Source organism: Canis lupus, chromosome X (genome assembly GCF_011100685.1).
Source record: "Canis lupus familiaris isolate Mischka breed German Shepherd chromosome X, alternate assembly UU_Cfam_GSD_1.0, whole genome shotgun sequence".
Taxonomy (NCBI): domain Eukaryota; kingdom Metazoa; phylum Chordata; class Mammalia; order Carnivora; family Canidae; genus Canis; species Canis lupus.
The window spans coordinates 92,001,497-92,019,160 of NC_049260.1; the positions used below are offsets into that span (position 1 = coordinate 92,001,497).

Consider the following 17,664-nt stretch of genomic DNA (forward strand, 5'->3'; position numbering starts at 1 on the left):
ATTTTTAAAATGAAGAATATGTCTTCATTGAACACCTGCAAATGGTTCTTTCCTAAACCCGTACTACTAGATGTGGCTCTTAAAAACCCAAATAATCAGCTTGAACTTAAATGAAAGAACCTATACTGACCATAAAGGGAAAGAGGCTTATCTGAGATATTGCAGCACCAACTTCCACAAACTCTAGTGGAAGTTAAGACATACTCTGCTGCTAGCTGAAAACATTTCACTCATGTCAGGGAAAATTGCACTACACTAACAACTTAAGTGAGCAATAGCTCAAGTATATTAGAGAAATCTATTTTGTAGGCTTCCTTCTCTATAGAGGCTATCAGCTCACTCTCAAGGCTCCGAAACTCAGCAAGCACGGTCAGGGAGAAAACAAGGCAGACTTCAATGAGGAATTGGCCAAGTCACATTTCCTGAGGGAAGTAATTCTGATTGTTCTTGTTATGTGTTCTCTCGATCTTCAAGCTCTTTTAAAACCTAGTCCGTTTCCAAGATCACTCTGAAAATGAATCAGTCTGATGCATAAACCCTTTTTTTGGTGGCTTTATGGAAAACACATCTTTGGAAAAATGCATAAATACTTTTCAAGTCCTAATACATAAAGCACATAAGCAGGCAGTATTCCCTGAGATGGTCTAAGGCTTACTTTTGCACCAACAATTCAGAAAGGTCCCTTGACTCCTAAGTTGGCCTTTAGAGATGACAACTCAACACAGAAAGCAAATTCAGTTGTCAAACATCTACTAATTTAGAGCAAAGTTGTATGACAGAGCAAAACTTCATTTATCATATTTTATCTTCTGTAAACTTAAAAATTGTTAAATAATAACTCCAGGCCCCAATGTAGACCATGAATCTACTATCAATTTTTAAAAGTTTCCATCTTCCTAAAAGAAGTGTGGTGTTTTGGGCTGCTAGATCAAGATCAGAGATCAAATCTGTTGCCATGCAACACAAATTTGGACACAGTAACATAAAATCATTCTGGTAACCTGACACCTGGCCAAGATTCCAAGACTATAGAATTAAAGGCATTCTTTCGGATTCTGTCCCTTAATAGGAAAACATGAAAAGGCTTCCAGCTCAGTAGAGACCTTGAACAAAGCATGGTGGGTGCACGTGGCTGGCTTAGTCCCCTGGAGCTAGCAACTCTTGATCTTGGGGTTGTGAGTTCCAGCCCCACGTTGAGTGTAGAGATTTCTTTAAAAAAAAAAAAAAGCGTGGTAGAAGTGGGCAGGTTTAGAGGTGGTGGCTCAGCAGTTGAGCATCTGCCTTTGGCTCAGGTCGTGATCCCAGGGTCCTTGGATCGAGTCCCGCATCAGGTTCCCTGTGCGGAGCCTGCTTCTCCCTCTGCCTATGTCTCTGCCTCTGTGTGTGTGTGTCTCTCATGAATAAATAAATAAAATCTTTTTAAAAAGTGAGCAGGTTTTCAGACCCTGGGTAATGCCTGGCAAATTCAACGGGCCAAAGGAGTGAGATTTCATGATGGGGCTCTCACCACTTACTAGTTTGGGGCCAATTTTCCATAGCCTCCTCTCTCAGCATCATTGTCTTGCCAATACTCATCTCGTGCTTGTTCTCCAGATCACCCATGGCCATACTACCTGCCCTCCTTAAAACCTGCGTCCCAGTCTGCATGAATGATCCCGTCACCCAAATGTGTTCCATGCATGTACCTCATGGCATTTTCTGCACCTGCTCTTGAGTGGTACTCCACAAAGCAGAACCCACATGCTGTTGTCTTCATCTTCGGGTCCTTCATGATTTTCTTTATGCCTCCACTTCTGCTGAAGAGTTCATAGATTTTTCCTTTCAGTGGTGTAAAAGGAAAGGTTTTCAGCATCCAATACACAGCTATCTTCAGTAATTTTTCCTGTTCTTCACTGTCACCTTGGAAGGGCTGGTCCCAGTACCAGCTCAGTTCCACGCAGGAGTCGCTGCACAGCGCAACTTCGGCAGGCCACTGGGCATAGTGCAGACAGGTGGATGGGACCTCTGCCCCTCCCGGAACCATGAGGTGGCTGCAGCTGTGTCAGAAACGCAGCTGTCGGGGATCCCTGGGTGGCTCAGCGGCTCAATGCCTGCCTTTGGCCCAGGGCGTGATCCTGGAGCCCCAGGATCGAGTCCCGTGTCAGGCTCCCAGCATGGAGCCTGCTTCTCCCTCTGCCTGTGTCTCTGCCTCTCTCTCTCTCTCTCTCATGAATAAATAAAATCTTAAAAAAAAAAAGAAACCCAGTTGTCATTAACGATTATGTATATTTCCTTCATGTTTTGTCTGTGCATGTATGTTTCACATAGTGGGTTTCCATATTCAAATTAGTTAAAGTCCACAAATGTTTAACTGAGCACCTGCTATGGGCCAGCCACTATTCTAAGTACAGGGGATATGGTGGGGAAAGAAAGAAAATTTCTCTTCTTGTGTGGCTCACATTCAAGATAGAGAAGATAATCAAAAAAGTGAGTGAATGATATTGTATATTAGGAAGCAGTAAATACAATGGAGAAAAATAAAGCCCAGAAGGGGGATGGAGAGGCGGGGGATGATGTTTCAAGATCTGAAAGCAATGAAGGAATGATCCATGAGGATATTTGGGCAAGAGCATTCCAGCAAAAGAAATCACAAGTACAGAGTCCCTGAACTGGAAACAGGTTTGGTTGTTCCAAGGCCAGCAAGGAAATGACTGAGGCTGAAAGTAGAGTGACCAAGGAAGGAATTGGGAAATGAGGTGCTCAAGTCCTAAAGGTGAGGGTTGGGTAGGGCGGTGTGAATCCTGTGGGGCTTTGAAAGCTGCTGTAAGGACTTTGGACTTTTGCTCTGAGTGAGATGAAGCGCATCTTTGAATACTTAGTTTCAAACTGGTTTCCAGTTTTTGCTACCATCTATCATGCTTTGTGATTTTTTTTTTTCCGTACAAATCTCTGTTTACAGAGATATACATATAGAGAGTGCTCCGGTGAGCACTTCCCCAGGAAAAAGTTCTAGAAGTTAAATTCCTTGGTCACAGGTTAGGAATAATTTGAGGCACTTGCTGCATATTGCCAAAAGGGCTTTCTAGAAAGGCTAACCTCATTTAAAATGTAATTTAGGGGATGCCTGGGTGGCTCAGCCGTTGAGTGTCTGCCTTCGGCTCATGAGATCCAGGATTGAGTCCCGCAATGGGCTCCCTGTGAGGGGCCTGCTTCTCCCTTTGCCTATGTCTCTGCCTCTCTCTCTATGTCTCTCACGAATAAATAAATAAATCTTTTTTAAAAAGAAAATATAATTTAGTTGACATTGAGTGCCTACTACTTTATTGAGGCAGACATGGTCTAGGTGCTTTAAATACATCGGTGAACAAATGAATCTTTCATTCTAGCAATTTCATTCTTGCCAGCATTGTGTCAGAGTGCTTGCCTTGCTGTATGCTTGCCAACATGAAGTATTACCATTCTTAAAAAGCTTCAAGAAACAAAAGGCAAAAAAGAATGCTCCAGTAATTTGAATGATGAAAAGTGGTACGTTGTTACTATGTTCTTTTGGATTTGATTACTAGTGAAGTCGAATTACTTCCCACACATTTTCTAGCTAATCAGCCAAATTGTCCTATTTTTCTTTAAAAGCTTTTAGAGACCTTTGAAAATAATTTAAAGGAGGCAGGAGGTTTGGAAACATTAACAGACTTAATATATATCTTGGGAAATAAGTAGTCCACAGGTCAAGTACATAAGCTTTAGAAATTGATTTGAAGCCAAAGAGCACATATAATGCAACTCTTATGTTCTGGAGAGGGCTTTTAAGTCAGGAGCTCCCTTCCTATTTCCACAGAATTCGAGAACTCTGGACAAAACTTTTCCACCGACTACAAGCCAGAATGGGGTGGGGGGCTGCTTTTCCTCAACAATCTCAACATCCCAGGGTTACTTAAGAGCCCACCTAAATATCAAATAAGTGCCAAGAGCATTTATATTCTCAAGCTGTATCGCTGCTTGAAGTTTTAAGTTGAATACATTTTCTACCCACTGTGTGAGGCAGGATTTCCTTCAATCAATTATCCAGGGGAATACAGAGGTGTAGCAGGAAGGACATTGTACTGTGATGAATGAAAATTATAAACCCTCCAGCCTTCCATAAAGGCATTTACCCCACTTTTTATAAAGACAAAATATAGGTGTCTGCATGGCTCAGTGGGTTAAGTGTCTGACTCTTGATTTTAGCTCAGACCATGATCTCAGGATTGTGGGATCCAGCCCCGCATCAGTCTCTATGCTCAGCGGGGACTCTGCTTGAGATTCTCTCTCTCCCTCTTCCTCTGCTCTCCACTCCCCACTCTTTCAAATAAATTTAAAAAGATAAAATATAGCTGAAGTGAGATAACATACAGCATTGTGTAAGTTTAAGGTATACAACACACTGATACGTTTATATTGTAATAGGATTGTTGTTGTAGCATTAGCTAACACCTGTCTCATCCCATAGTGATCATTTCTTCTAGTGGTGGGAAAAAATAAGATCTAGTCTCTTAGGAAGTTTAATGTTTAAGATACAGGTTTGTGGCCTATAATCACTGTACTGTACTAATAGTGTACATTAGCTCTTCAGGACTTATTTATCTACTAGTTGCGAGTATGCACCCTAATACATCTCTCCCCTTCTCCCACCCCCAGCCCTTGGTCACCACCATTCCACTGTGTGTTTGTGAGTTCAGTGTCTGCTTTTAGATTCCACGTATAAGAAATATCATACTGTATTGTCTTTCTGCCTCTGACATTTCCCCTACTTTCAGTAGTGTTTATTTTTGAGGAGAGAGAATCAGGGATGAAGAGAAGGATTTTATTTTTTTAAGATTTTATTTATTCATTCATGAGAGACACACAGAGAGAGGCAGAGACTGAGGCAGAGGAATAAGCAGGCTCCATGCAGGGAGCCCGATGCAGGGAGGGGTGGGGGGACACGACTCCATCTGATCCCGGATTCCAGGATCACGACCTGAGCCAAAGGCACAGGCTCAACCACTGAGCCACCCAGGTGTCCCAACAAATATGACTCTTAAAAAATTTTAACAGGGGGGCAGCCAGGGTGGCTCAGCGGTTTAGCGCTGCCTTTAGCCCAGGGTGTGATCCTGGAGACACGAGATCAAGTCCCACATCAGGCTTCCTGCATGGAGCCTGCTTCTCCCTCTGCCTGTGTCTCTGCCTCTCTCTGTGTGTGTCTCATGAATAAATAAAATAAAATCTTTATTAAAAACAAAAACAAAACAAAACAAAACTTGGGCAGCCCCAGTGGCTCAGCGGTTTAGTGCCCCTTTCAACCCCGGGTGTGATCCTGGAGACCTGGGATCAAGTCCCACGTTGGGCTCCCTGCATGGAGCCTGCTTCTCCCTCTGCCTGTGTCTCTGCCTCTCTCTCTCTCACTCTCTCTCTCTCTCTCTGTCTCTCATGAATAAAGAAATAAAAATTTTTTAAAAATTTCAACAGGGGTTATCTGGGTGGGAGCTAATGACTTATTTTTTACTTTGTATCTCTATTAGAAAAAAAAAAACTCTGGTGAACCATTTATTATTCTTAAATTTCCCCAGTTTTGTAAAACAAAATTTCTGTGTGTGTGTGTGTGTTTCACATGTCTGCAAGAATATAAAACGAACTGCTAATGTGTGGGCCCCATTTAAAGATTGCCTGGGGAGCTGGGAGACAAAGAATGAATTTCATTTTTTCTTTTGTTTTCTTTTATTGTTTTTATTGTTTATTTATTAAACAACTTACATATTGTTTGTTTGTTATAATGAGCATGTTTTACCGTTCTACATTTTTTTCACAAAACTAATAATAAACCTTTTTCTTCTTCTGAAGCTAAAAGTGACATGTGCTGACTGTAAAAAATGTAGGAAAGCACAAAGAAACAAACAATCATGACAGTTAACATTTTTACCAGGTTTCCTTTTAGGCTTCCTTTTAATGCATTTTTTAAACACAGTTGAGTTTTCATACTGTGTAGTTTCGTATTGTTTTTCTTTCTTAATATTAAGACATAAGCATTTTCCCATGTCATGCATGCCATAATAATGTTTTATGGTTTTGTCACATTGCAAGTGGATTAATCAGCTATTTCTACTGGCTGGCTCAGTCAGTAGAGCATGCAACTCTTGCTCTTGCGTAATAAGTTAGAGCCCCACATTGGACATAGAGCTTAGTTTTAAAAAAACTTTTCTGATAAGCATCTTGGTAATGAAATCTTCATTTGCATTTCTAAGTGTTTCCTTGGCATGGATTCCTAGAGGTCAAAGCACTGGACCAAAGAGTACATTTCTAGAAGTGGGATTAATGGATAGAAACTATTTTTATGAATGACAAAAGGCTATGTCAATTTCTACTCCCAACAGAATACAAGAGTCTCATCACCCTCCTGCCAGCCTTGTAGATCATCCTTTTTCTCCTTGAATCTTTCCGACAGGGAGGTCAGGTGGTAGGTGACAGTGGTATCTCCATTTTTCATTGCCAGCGAGACTGAACATTTTTCATATGCTTATTCACCATTGGTGCGCACTCTTCTTTGGGCTACCTATTTCCATTTTTGCCCATTTATTGACTAACATCTTATGGATTTTCTTATCAATCAAAGTGAGCCCTTACAAGATATTAACCCTTTTCTCTGTCATTAGATGTAAATGAAAATATTTTTCACAAGTTTGTTGGTTTTCACAAATACCTTGGCCATAGACTTTTAAAACCAAAGACAGGGCAGCCCTGGTGGCGCAGCGGTTTAGCGCCTTCTGCAGCCCAGGGTGTGATCCTGGAGACCCTGGATCGAGTCCCACGTCGGGCTTCCTGCGTGGAGCCTGCTTCTCCCTCTGCCTGTGTCTCTGCCTCTCTCTCGCTCTTTCTGAATGAATAAATAAATAAATCTTTAAAAAAATAAATAAATAAAACCAAAGACAGAGTCTAAATATAGCCTTGTGCCCTCAGTTTAAGCCTGCTTTCACTTGATTACATCGAAGAAGTTTGACAAAAGACCTATAAGGGCCATTTCAGCTAACCCTAAATTCAGATTTGTGGGGAAAAAAATGTGTGGGCCCAATTTAAGGATTATTCCACTCATATGTACTTTTAAATGATTTAAGAAGATGGGGTGGGGGCAGGGATGGAAGCAGTTTGTGCCAGAAATTTTTTGTGCTCAGAAATTCTGAGGTAAGAAGCCAATTCTCTCGAATCTCTTGCGTGTTGAGAGGGGGAGTAAATTATGTGTAAGCGAACAGAACTCTTGGTGGAAAAGTACTGCTCTGGGCCGCAGATGTGAGCAGGGTTTGGTTTTAATTATATTTCCCCCTTCTGTCTATTCTTTCTTCCGCTCCCCTCCCCCCTGTGACAGTGAAGAGGGCGGCCAGATTAGGTTTTTATAGGGTATAGACAGCCCTCCTCCCTAAGGCCTGCTCCTGTGCAGACGGTTAGCACATCAATAGCCGGGGGAAATACCCGGGAAAGGAAGGGACCAAACAGGATCTCCCGGTAACTCCCGCTTTCGTCTGGGATACAGCACAGGGTTATTGAGACTGCCAAGGGTAGCTCGACAGGTTTCAAATAAAAGAACGCTGTCGGTGGATCGCGGTTTGGCGCCTGCCTTTGGCCCGGGGCGCGATCCTGGAGACTCGAGATCGAATCCCACGTCGGGCTCCCGGTGCATGGAGCCTGCCCCTCTCTCTGTGACTATCATAAAAAAATAAAGGAGCGCTGCCAACAAAGAAACTTTGCTATTTTGAGCCAAAAAAAAAAAAAAAAAAAGCGCAACAACTGAAGGTTGCTTGCTGATGCGTTGGGACTGAGCAAGTCTGTGATTGCGAAAGGGTTTACATTTCCGAGAATGAACCCAACTTAAACCCGGTGAGCCGATCCGACACCCCCAGATATTGGGAGGACTGTCAGGGGCCTGTGCACTGACGAGAGCTCCCCGGGGTGTCCTCGCCACAGCCTCCGGCGGCGAGGATTGCAGAAGGGTCGTTAAGGGGAGTGGAACGGGGTTCCCGAGGTGGAAATGCGTGGTCTGGGCCTCCAAGGTGGAAAGAGCAGCTCGAGGAGTCTCTTTCCGGGGCCCCAAGAGAGCCTCGCGGTCCCGGGGGACGGGCGGGGAAAGGGGAGGCTTCAGAATGGGAGGCGAGGGGGAAGCCGCAGCGAGAGAAATGGAGTCGCGAGCGGCGCGCAACAGGTGGCCGAGCAAAGGCCAGGCTCCGCGAGCTGGTCGCGGCGCGCAGCCGGCGAGGGTGCGGAGGAGGGCTGCGCGCTGCGTCGCGCTCAGCGAGAGGCCGGCGCCGGGACGGCGTGAGGCCGGGCTCCGGGCCTCTCGGGTTGGGCGGAGGCCGGCAGCGGCTCCCCCCGCCGCAGGGCAGGCGGGCCCCGGCCCCGGGAGAGGAGCGACCGTCGGGAGACCAGGTGGGGGGCGGCGGCCGGACGCAGCGCTGTGCCTCGGCGGGCGCGGGGGGCGGGGCCGGGAGGCTCCGCCCTCCCGCCCGCCCCGCCTCCTCCGCCGGGTAGTCCTTGTCCGCTGAGCCCCGCGCGCACTAGCTCGCTGAGAGGGAGGAGAAAGCAGCCAGTTCCGGAGCCCTCCCTAGCCCGGCCCAACCTTTGCTCCAGCGATCATGGCTGCCGAGGATGTGGCGGCGACCGGCGCCGACCCGAGCGAGCTGGAGGGTGGCGGGCTGCTGCACGAGATTTTCACGTCGCCGCTCAACCTGCTGCTGCTCGGCCTCTGCGTCTTCCTGCTGTACAAGATCGTGCGCGGGGACCAGCCGGCGGCCGGCGGCGACAGCGACGACGACGAGCCGCCCCCGCTGCCCCGCCTTAAGCGGCGCGACTTCACCCCCGCCGAGCTGCGGCGCTTCGACGGCGTCCAGGACCCGCGCATACTCATGGCCATCAACGGCAAGGTGTTCGACGTGACCAAAGGCCGCAAGTTCTACGGGCCCGGTAACGGCGGCCGCCTAGGGGACGCGGAGACAAAAGCAGGGGCCCCGGCCCGGGGCTGGGGCTGGGGCTGGGGCTGGGGCCGGGGGAGGCGCGGGGGAGAGGGGCGCCCCGAGGGAGGCATGGCGGCGAGCGGGCGGCCGTGGCAGGGCGGCTCCCCGGCGGCGGCGGGCGAGGGCCACTCTAGAAGGGCTGCGGCGGGCGGGGGACGCCGCCAGCGCGGGGATGGGGGGAGGCTGGAGCGCCCGGGCCGGGGGCGCGGGGCGGGGGGGCGAGCTCGCCAGCCTGGAAGGCCGAACGCGCCGTTCAGGGAGCTTCGGGGGCATGGGGTTTGAGGGTTCCTTGAAGGAGGGGCGGTGTCGGGCTGGAGAAGGGAAACTTGGGTGTCTCGAGGGCAGCGGGGTGGCGGTAGGTGAGGGCAGGGGTGGGAGGAGGTCCAGGCTCGGCGAAGAGGCCAGGCCCTCTGCCGCCGGGACTGGCGGTGCTGCCTGTGGCGATGTGGGAGCGGGGCGGAGGTGGGATCGGTGGCAGGTAGCAGCCGTGTGCGTGCGTAGTCTGTGTCGGTGGCTGGCCAGGCGCGAGTGTGCGCGCGCGCGCGTGCTTGGAATGTGGCATGTGTCAGGTATGTGTGTGGCGTGTGTTTGGTATGTGTGTGCGCGTGCTGTGTGTGGCCGACCGGAAAGCTGGAAGGTGAACGGAGAGGCTCCCTGGGTGGGGGGCGGAGGGGAAGGGAGCCCATCTAGGGCAGAAGGAGGCTGAACGTAGCGGACAATGGGATCGTGGCGAGATGAAAAGGTAATACAGCATTTTAGTCCGTCTACAAGCGGGAGAGAAAGGACTAGAAGCCAAAAAAAAAAAATTAAAAATGGAGGGAGGGAGAAGTGGGAGGATCCTGGGAAACAAAAGGGGTAGGGCTGTGAAAGCTGCTGGGTGTGGGGATTTCAGGAAAAGCCAACCAGAGGGGAAATGAGGGTGGATGACTGCTGAGCCTTAGAGGGGGGTAGGCTCGAAGGGCCTTAGAGATGAGGCTTTCTAAGCCTGGTTGCGGATCAGAATCACCTGATGCGCCTGAGGAAAAACACAGATTCAAGGCTTAATCACAGCAACAGTGGAGGAGGCTCTGTGGGGGAGGTCCAGCAAATCTGCGTTTTAAGCGGCTCCCCCAGGCACATTTGAGAAGGGGCCAGGTTTGGAAAGTCCTGCAGTGTAGTAGAATATTCCGGAGATGAAGAGGAAGAGATTTTAGCTCCTGTAATAATGAACTCCTAGAAACAGGGAGCTCAGGGAGTGTGTCCACATTGAGGGTGCCCCTCCCCACTGGTCTGGAGAGAGGAAAGAGGATAGAAGGCAGTGATCTACGTCATCTCCAGTCCTGCTTTGTTTCACTCCGCCAGTTCAACTAACCAAAATCAGATGGGTTGGGGTTCTTCAGGAACTGGTCCCCTTAGCGGTTTTTGTGGTTAATTTAGAAGACCTACTTTCTGTAGGCCATGGAACTGTCCAAATAATTTGAAAACCACCCCTTTATTGTTGTCATTTCCACTTTACGTAATCATGTAAATAGCTGTTCCTACTGAGCTACAACCATCAAGTACTCCACGCGGGTACATAGAGCAACATCATAGGATTGTAATTTGCAAAGTCATTGAGAGGAATGCAGGCCTGCAGCACAGAAACACAAAAACTGGGGAGTCAGGCGACCTGAGTTCTAATCCCAGTTGGATTAGTGACTGGCTGTGCGACCTTGTGTGAAGCATTGTTCTCTCTGGGCCTTAGTTGTCTCTCTGAAAAATGCTAAGGATAGGCCCATTGTGAGATCTCCTCAGTCTACCCTGTGGTATCATCCTGTGAGCCCATGAATATGTGATACCATGTGCAAATGATAATTCATGTAAAAAAGGATTCCTAAAAATTACTCGTTCTGGTGCCCATCATTCCACACATGGTGCTTTTGTGGGTACTAGAAGTACAGCCATGAGTGAAACAGACACAAATCTCTGCTCACGGAGCTTATATTCTACTGAAGACACGTTCTGGTCAATAGTCTATATTCTCCAAAGACACTTAATGTTCTCCTTGAGCCATTTTTAAGTATTCTGTGACCATAATCTCTGAAGTATTGAGGTCAAAACCAGAACAGTTGGTCTGTTTTCAAGTATTAGGTGCTACGATGTCCATTACCATGTATATATACACATATATATACACATACACACACTTGTGAAAACCATAATGGAGGTTTTTTTTTACCTTCATTAGTAGACATGGTAGCATGTAATGAAAATTGCAAACAACCACTCTTCTTTAGAACCTTATTTGCATTTAAAAGTTGATCATAAATTTTGTCTATTTTTTAAATTTTTATTTATTTATGATAGTCACACACACACAGAGAGAAAGAGATGCAGAGACATAGGCAGAGGGAGAAGCAGGCTCCATGCACCGGGAGCCCAATGTGGGATTCGATCCCGAGTCTCCAGGATCACGCCCTGGGCCAAAGGCAGGCGCTAAACTGCTGCGCCACCCAGGGATCCCAATTTTGTCTAATTTGTAAAAATAAAAAAAAAAATTCTAGGGGATTGAGGTTTCAGTGACCAGGCCATACTGAAACTTGATCTCCTTATACTTGGCATAGTAATTATTTACAGACTTTTTAATGTCTGAGTTGCTACCCAATCTACCTTGGGGAAACAACACATGGGTTAAAGTACACTGGGTTCTTTTCATTTACTTGTGCAATATATAAATAAGTTGAAACACCTACTTTAAGTACCTATTGAATAATTCACCACTCTCTTGGACAAAAGTTCAGTGTAATATTATATATAATAGCATTGTAATGTTTTACATAATATTGGGATATTGATTCAGTCTTTTTTTTCCCATGGAAGTCTAAGTATTTTGAGTCTTGTCTTCAAGCTCACCAGAGTGACAAACCTGATCCCCTCTGCTACCTCTTCTTTACTGATAGTGTAGATTATGTAACATGTAGATAGATTTCTGAACTACTGATACTCTTATAAAACGATTTCTGCTGCAGATGCCACATGTTAATGTTTAATACAGTCTCACAACCAAAGATTGCTATAAAATACTTTTGACTCATTAAAACATATCAGAATACGTTCCATAAGGAAATGTTTTCATTTATGCCTTCTTACTTCCTTCCTTAAGAAGCCACTACTTTCTTTCTTTCTTTTTTTTTTTTTTTTTTTTAGAAGCCACTACTTTCACTGGTGTAGCCCAAGCGCCTACAACAGAGACAGACTCTGGGTTCAACGTCCTAAAGTTGAATTCTGACCCTTGAATTCAGTGTTATCTTGGATGATTTCCTACTACCACCACCCCATCCTGCCCCAGGAGATAATCATTCATGGCTGTTTTATTAGTTATTTGAGAATCAAAGGAAATGGATGATAATGTATAGCATATTGATTCGTAAAAGTCTAATGACAACAGGTCCTTCAGGTTCTACTACATAATGATGAAAATACCAACATTTACTTCTGGTTTGCAGATGGAATTTGATGCTGCAAAAGAGAGCTGTCTTTGTTGATGGGTAAGGAAGCCATTTTCTGTGTATGAACCACAGAGAAATTACTGTCTAATAAAAAATTGGTCTTTGGTTTTGTCTGTTTTTTAAGAGGGGCCATACGGGGTCTTTGCTGGAAGAGATGCATCCCGGGGCCTTGCCACATTTTGCCTGGATAAGGAAGCACTGAAGGAAGAGTACGATGACCTTTCTGACCTCACTCCTGCCCAGCAGGAGACCCTGAGTGACTGGGACTCTCAGTTCACTTGTAAGCATTTTTAAAAAATTGTGCCTGGATCAAATTTCTACCAGTAATGGGATTCACAGCAGTACAATAGTTACTACTAAGCAGCCTGAAACTGGGGAGCATTTTGATAGGCTCCTGAATCTTGGATGGATCAAGTTCATGGCTTGAAGTAATTGCAGCAGTGCTGAGTCACTTGCTGTGATTGCATCCAATTTTTAGCTAGTTCTCTATGGAAACTTTGGTTTCTGTTATATAAATCTTTGACAGGTTCATATGGATTCCACACTAGGATTTGGTGCTTGTGGTGTAGGGGAAAGTATCGTGGCCATGTAGGCTACAGAGAGAGGGATTTTCAGAAGTCCTCACCAGTAAGACTTGCTGTTTAAAAGCAGCCCACATTTCTGTTGAAGAATGGGAGACTTGTGTTCTACAAAACAGCTTCTCTCTTAATCTAATTGAGCCTAACTATAGGCCTCATCCACAAATGATGCTTATAATCTGCCCAACAACAATGGTGTCTGCATTTTTAAAAAGAAAAAGAGGAGCTGCTTGTTTTCCTGGTTTATGCTATAGGCTGAGATCTTTGGGAGGAGGGGGGAGTCAGGACGGGGGTTAAGTTCAAATTTCAAGAACTGAGGACTTGGCTTTGGTTGAGCCTAAGTGTTTAACAATCACTTTAGCAACATTGCACTGCTAAGAATTTGACTAATCTTTCCCACCTTTGAAGCAGTATATAAAGACTGTGACCATCACTTCAAGATGTTTTATTTTCAAATTTATCTTTTCTGTTTGCTGTTCTCTATAGCCAGTTAAATATTACTGACTCTTTTGGCTGAATCCAACCATTTTCTTTGAAAATAATGCTGACTTCAGAGTCTGGGTTAATTATTAGCTAGCTGTGACTCACTCCACCTTCAAGTTTTGGGTCCCAACTGGACAGAAGTGTAGCTTTCAGGTCTAGAGGCAGGTTTTTACTTTGAAAACACAATTCAACTAACATCGTCCCTGATTTTTTTTTTTATTTGTATCCAAAGGATGCCTTTGTAAACAGAGGTTCTTTTATGTGGAGCTGCCGAGTTGTAATTTCTGACTTAACAAAGCTCAATCTTCTAGGGCTTGCCTTCACCAGGGAGGTAAAAACCATAAAAACTTTCTCCCCCTTAAACTAATAAGACCAGGCCCATATTCTGTGTTGACACTTGAGCTCCACTCGAGACTGGTGTGGACTCTCCTTCAAGCAGGTTTCTTGGGCGCCACCCAGCTTTTGTCTTGCACAGTCCTGAGCACCCTAGGGACCTTCATAACATGTTCAAATAGGGAAGTTCCTATTGTTTCCAGTGATTATTTCACACAAAAGCAGGCCTGGCTACCTGGTTAGACAGGTTGGTTACTCCTCTAATTTCTACCCATATGCAGAAAGAGGAGACTCTCAGCCCTCTAGGCCTCTGACATTGATAAGATTAACCCTGTGTTAGCTGGGCCACAAGAGAACAGCCAGTGTGGTGGTTGGTGGTCTGTTGACTCTATCCCCTCTCTCCTTTTTAAAAAAATTTTTATTGAAATTCAGTTTAAGTAATCTATACTGTATTCTTAGTTTCAGAGGTAGAGTTTAGTGATTTCTTGAGTTGCATACAATGCCCAGTGCTCATTCCATCACGTGCCCACCTTAATGCCCATCACCCAGTTTAACCCTAACCCCATCCCCCCATCCCCTCCAGCGACCCTCAGTTCTCTATAGTTAAGAGTCTCTTATGGTTTTCCTCCCTCTCTGTTTTCATCTTTATTTTTCCCTCCCTTCCCCTATGGTTCATCTGCTTTGTTCCTTAAACTCCACGAGTGACATCATATGGTATTTGTCTTTCTCTGACTGAGTTAATCTTGCTTAGCATCATACACTCTAGCTCCATCCACATCACTGCAAATGGCAAGATTTCATTCTTTTTGGTGGCTGAGTTTCTGGTTTGCAGTCTTAAGTCTGTTTTCTCCAACATCTCCAGTGCTCTCCTGCCTCCTTAATCACTTTCTTTAACTGCCCTGCACAGCTTTTTTCCTGGGGTGGAGAAAACATTCAGTCTCCTGCTTTCGTTCATCCACTAGACTCCTCATCCCTTCACCACCAACCATCTGAGAAGTGCTTGTCCCCAACCACTACTTCATTTCCTCCCCATACTTCCTTACTCTCTGAGACAGTTTGCTGCCCCACAATTCCACTGAACTTTTCTTTCTCAGAGGTTTCCAGGAACCTGCTTCTTGCCAATATTAACTTCACTTTTCCAGCCCTTGTGGACTTCCTGTTGCGTGCCCCCCACCCACCCACAGAGGGGCTCCCTCTCCAGAGCTCTCAGTTTGGTTCATGGAAGCTCCAGGCTTAACTTCATCAACTCACGTTTCCATTTTCCTTTAAAGTAGCTCATATCCTAGCCTTTCTGTTCCCATGGACACCCTACTCCTGGCTCTTGTTCCTTCACACACAGATCTACCCACTGCCCCCCCACCCCGCCCCGGGCAGCCTGCGCCTGGTCTCCTGGCTCTAATCCGCCTGATATGCCACCACCATCCCATGTTGGCCAAAGCACTGGTTTCCTGTGTCGTTCTTTTGTCACACACTTTTGCCACCTATAGGATTAGGTCCAAATGCTTCAGGTTGGCTTTCCACAACCTTCGTAATATTTACCCACACTGCTTAGCCATCTGCACTCCCACTGTTGCTGTCAGCTTGGTCTCTCTATGGCTCTCCAGATCTGTTACATCTCCCCTGCATGCCTTTTTGTACACTGCAATTCCATTTTCTGGAAACCCCTCTCGTCTCAGATCCTTCCGTGCATTTCCCAAAGCATTGCCTTCTTTGGGAGGGTGTTCTAGAATCCTCACTCACAGCTCATGAGCCCTTGCTCTTCTCACCCCCTCCTGTCCACAAATACGACTCCCTGGGACCTTCCCAGTGCCCGACATCACTACCTGTTCTGTATTTCTCCTGAATGAAACTCTTAATTCCCCATTGGCAAGGACTGTGCTGTATGTCCTCTGTGATTGACAACTTCGAGAAGCCCAGCACATTGCAGCACAGGCGGTAGGCCTCTACCGAATGCTTTCCAATGAAATGTAGCGGTTCTCTGTAAAGCGTGAGAGTGCTCATTTGTGTTTTCTTCTCTCCCTCCAGTCAAGTATCATCATGTGGGCAAACTGCTGAAGGAGGGGGAGGAGCCCACTGTGTACTCTGATGAGGAAGAAGCAAAAGATGAGAATGCTCGGAAAAATGATTAAAGCACCCAGTGGAAGCATATCTATTTTTGTATTTTGCAGAATCATTTGTAACATTCCAGTCTGTCTTTAAAACATGGTGATTTCGATATTTAGAGAAGTTTCGAACTTGCTGTAAGTTTTTGTAATTAACATCACTAGTGACACTGATATAATTAACCTCTGTCTCCAAGTGCATGACGTGTTTGTGTGTCACAGACCCAGACCGTGAACTGCAGTGCCGTAATCCAAATGTTGGCACTCTCCTTCTGTCTGTAGTTAGTGCAGGCTGCCTTTAGTTTTTCCTGAGAGAGACAGGTAAGACTTGGGTATTTCCCCCAAACAGGTAAAAATGTTAAATGGGAAAAGTCCTTCTAGTCCCGAAAAAAAGGATCCCCTTCTGGTCCTGATGTCCTCAAGAGTGCAAAGCCCTTCCTCCTCAATTGACTTAACTGCATGATTTCTGTTTTATCTACCTCTAAAGCAAATCTGCAGTGTTCCAAAGCCTGCCTTGGTATTGACTAAAGAGAGCTGCCCAGGAAAAAAGAAAGAAATCTTAAAGCTGGGCTTGGTTGAGAAAAATACATTCACTGTGTTTCTAGACTGCATCATTCTTTTTGTCCTCCTCTGGACACTTAGAAGCCCCCACTAACACAGCAATGTATAATAAGGCTCTAAAAACACCATCTGAATGTTCAAAAGAAAGCTTCGGAAGAAATCTACTGGCTTCCCGAAAAACCTAAATATACAAAGAAAATGTAGAACTATTTCCCCAATCCCCATGTTCACAGTGGGACAGTGTTGATTTCACACAGTTTTTGCCGTGAGAGGGATTATGGTGAACAGAAGCAGGCGTTTGCCCTCTGGAGAGCCTACACATACACCGCACAACACACGCCCCTGAGGAATGAAGAAAGTACACATTACTAGCCAAATGGTTTTTAACGTATATTTCTTAAGGTAACAGTTATTCTTCCCTTGTTACAAAACCATAGCCACTGCAAGAGTAGTAGGGCAAGAGTCAAGGTCTTTGATATTGGTCTTTTGGTTAACAATAAACTTAGCTTAAGTAGACTGTACAGTTGTATGAATTTGTAAAAGTATTATATGAACAACTAGTGAGGTTTCAAACTCTTGTAACTGTAGTTGAATAGTTCTTGTATTTTCTTGTGAACCGTGTTTAATGGTTTTACCTCAAATCAGAAAACAAAATGAAGTGCTTTGGTCAGTTAATAAAATGGTTTTACCCAGTATAGTGTGGTGGGTTTTTAAACCTTTTAAGGTTTCTTAAACCTTAACCTAAGAAACCAGATTCAATCATTTTACTTTAGCTTAATGCTCAGCTCCCCTTTTGGGGGGGTGTGTGTGCGCATGCATGAGTGTGTGTGTGTGTGTGTGTGTGTGTGTGTGTGTATTCCAGTAAAGGAGCAAAACTGCAGAGGCCTCACACCGAAAACCAAATACCAGCTTGTCCTGTTAAATAGTGAATTGAGGGGTGCCTGCGTGGCTCAGTAGGTTTAGCATCTCCCTTTGGCTCAAGTCATGATCTCGGAGTTCTGTGTCTAGGCTCCCTGCTCAGGGAGGGTCTGCTTCTCCCTCTGCCCCTCTCTCCCCACTCATGTACTCTTTCAAATATATAAAATCTTTTTTAAAAAACCAGTGAAATGAGATTAGCTAGCCTGCCCTAATGAAAATGCAAAAACCAACA

General features: G+C 45.6%; 1 protein-coding gene and 1 pseudogene across 1 annotated transcript; one reads left to right on the plus strand and one right to left on the minus strand.

Moving 5' to 3' along the window:
• Positions 1 to 1,513: 1,513 nt before the first annotated feature.
• On the minus strand, positions 1,514 to 2,023 carry LOC100687527 (annotated as a pseudogene).
• Positions 2,024 to 8,503: 6,480 nt separating this feature from the next.
• Positions 8,504 to 17,209, plus strand: PGRMC1 (progesterone receptor membrane component 1). Its single transcript, NM_001195148.1, is given in 3 exon segments — positions 8,504 to 8,940; positions 12,582 to 12,737; positions 15,877 to 17,209. Coding segments are annotated over 3 exon segments (588 nt in total). The 5' UTR covers positions 8,504 to 8,612; the 3' UTR covers positions 15,981 to 17,209.
• Positions 17,210 to 17,664: the final 455 nt, after the last annotated feature.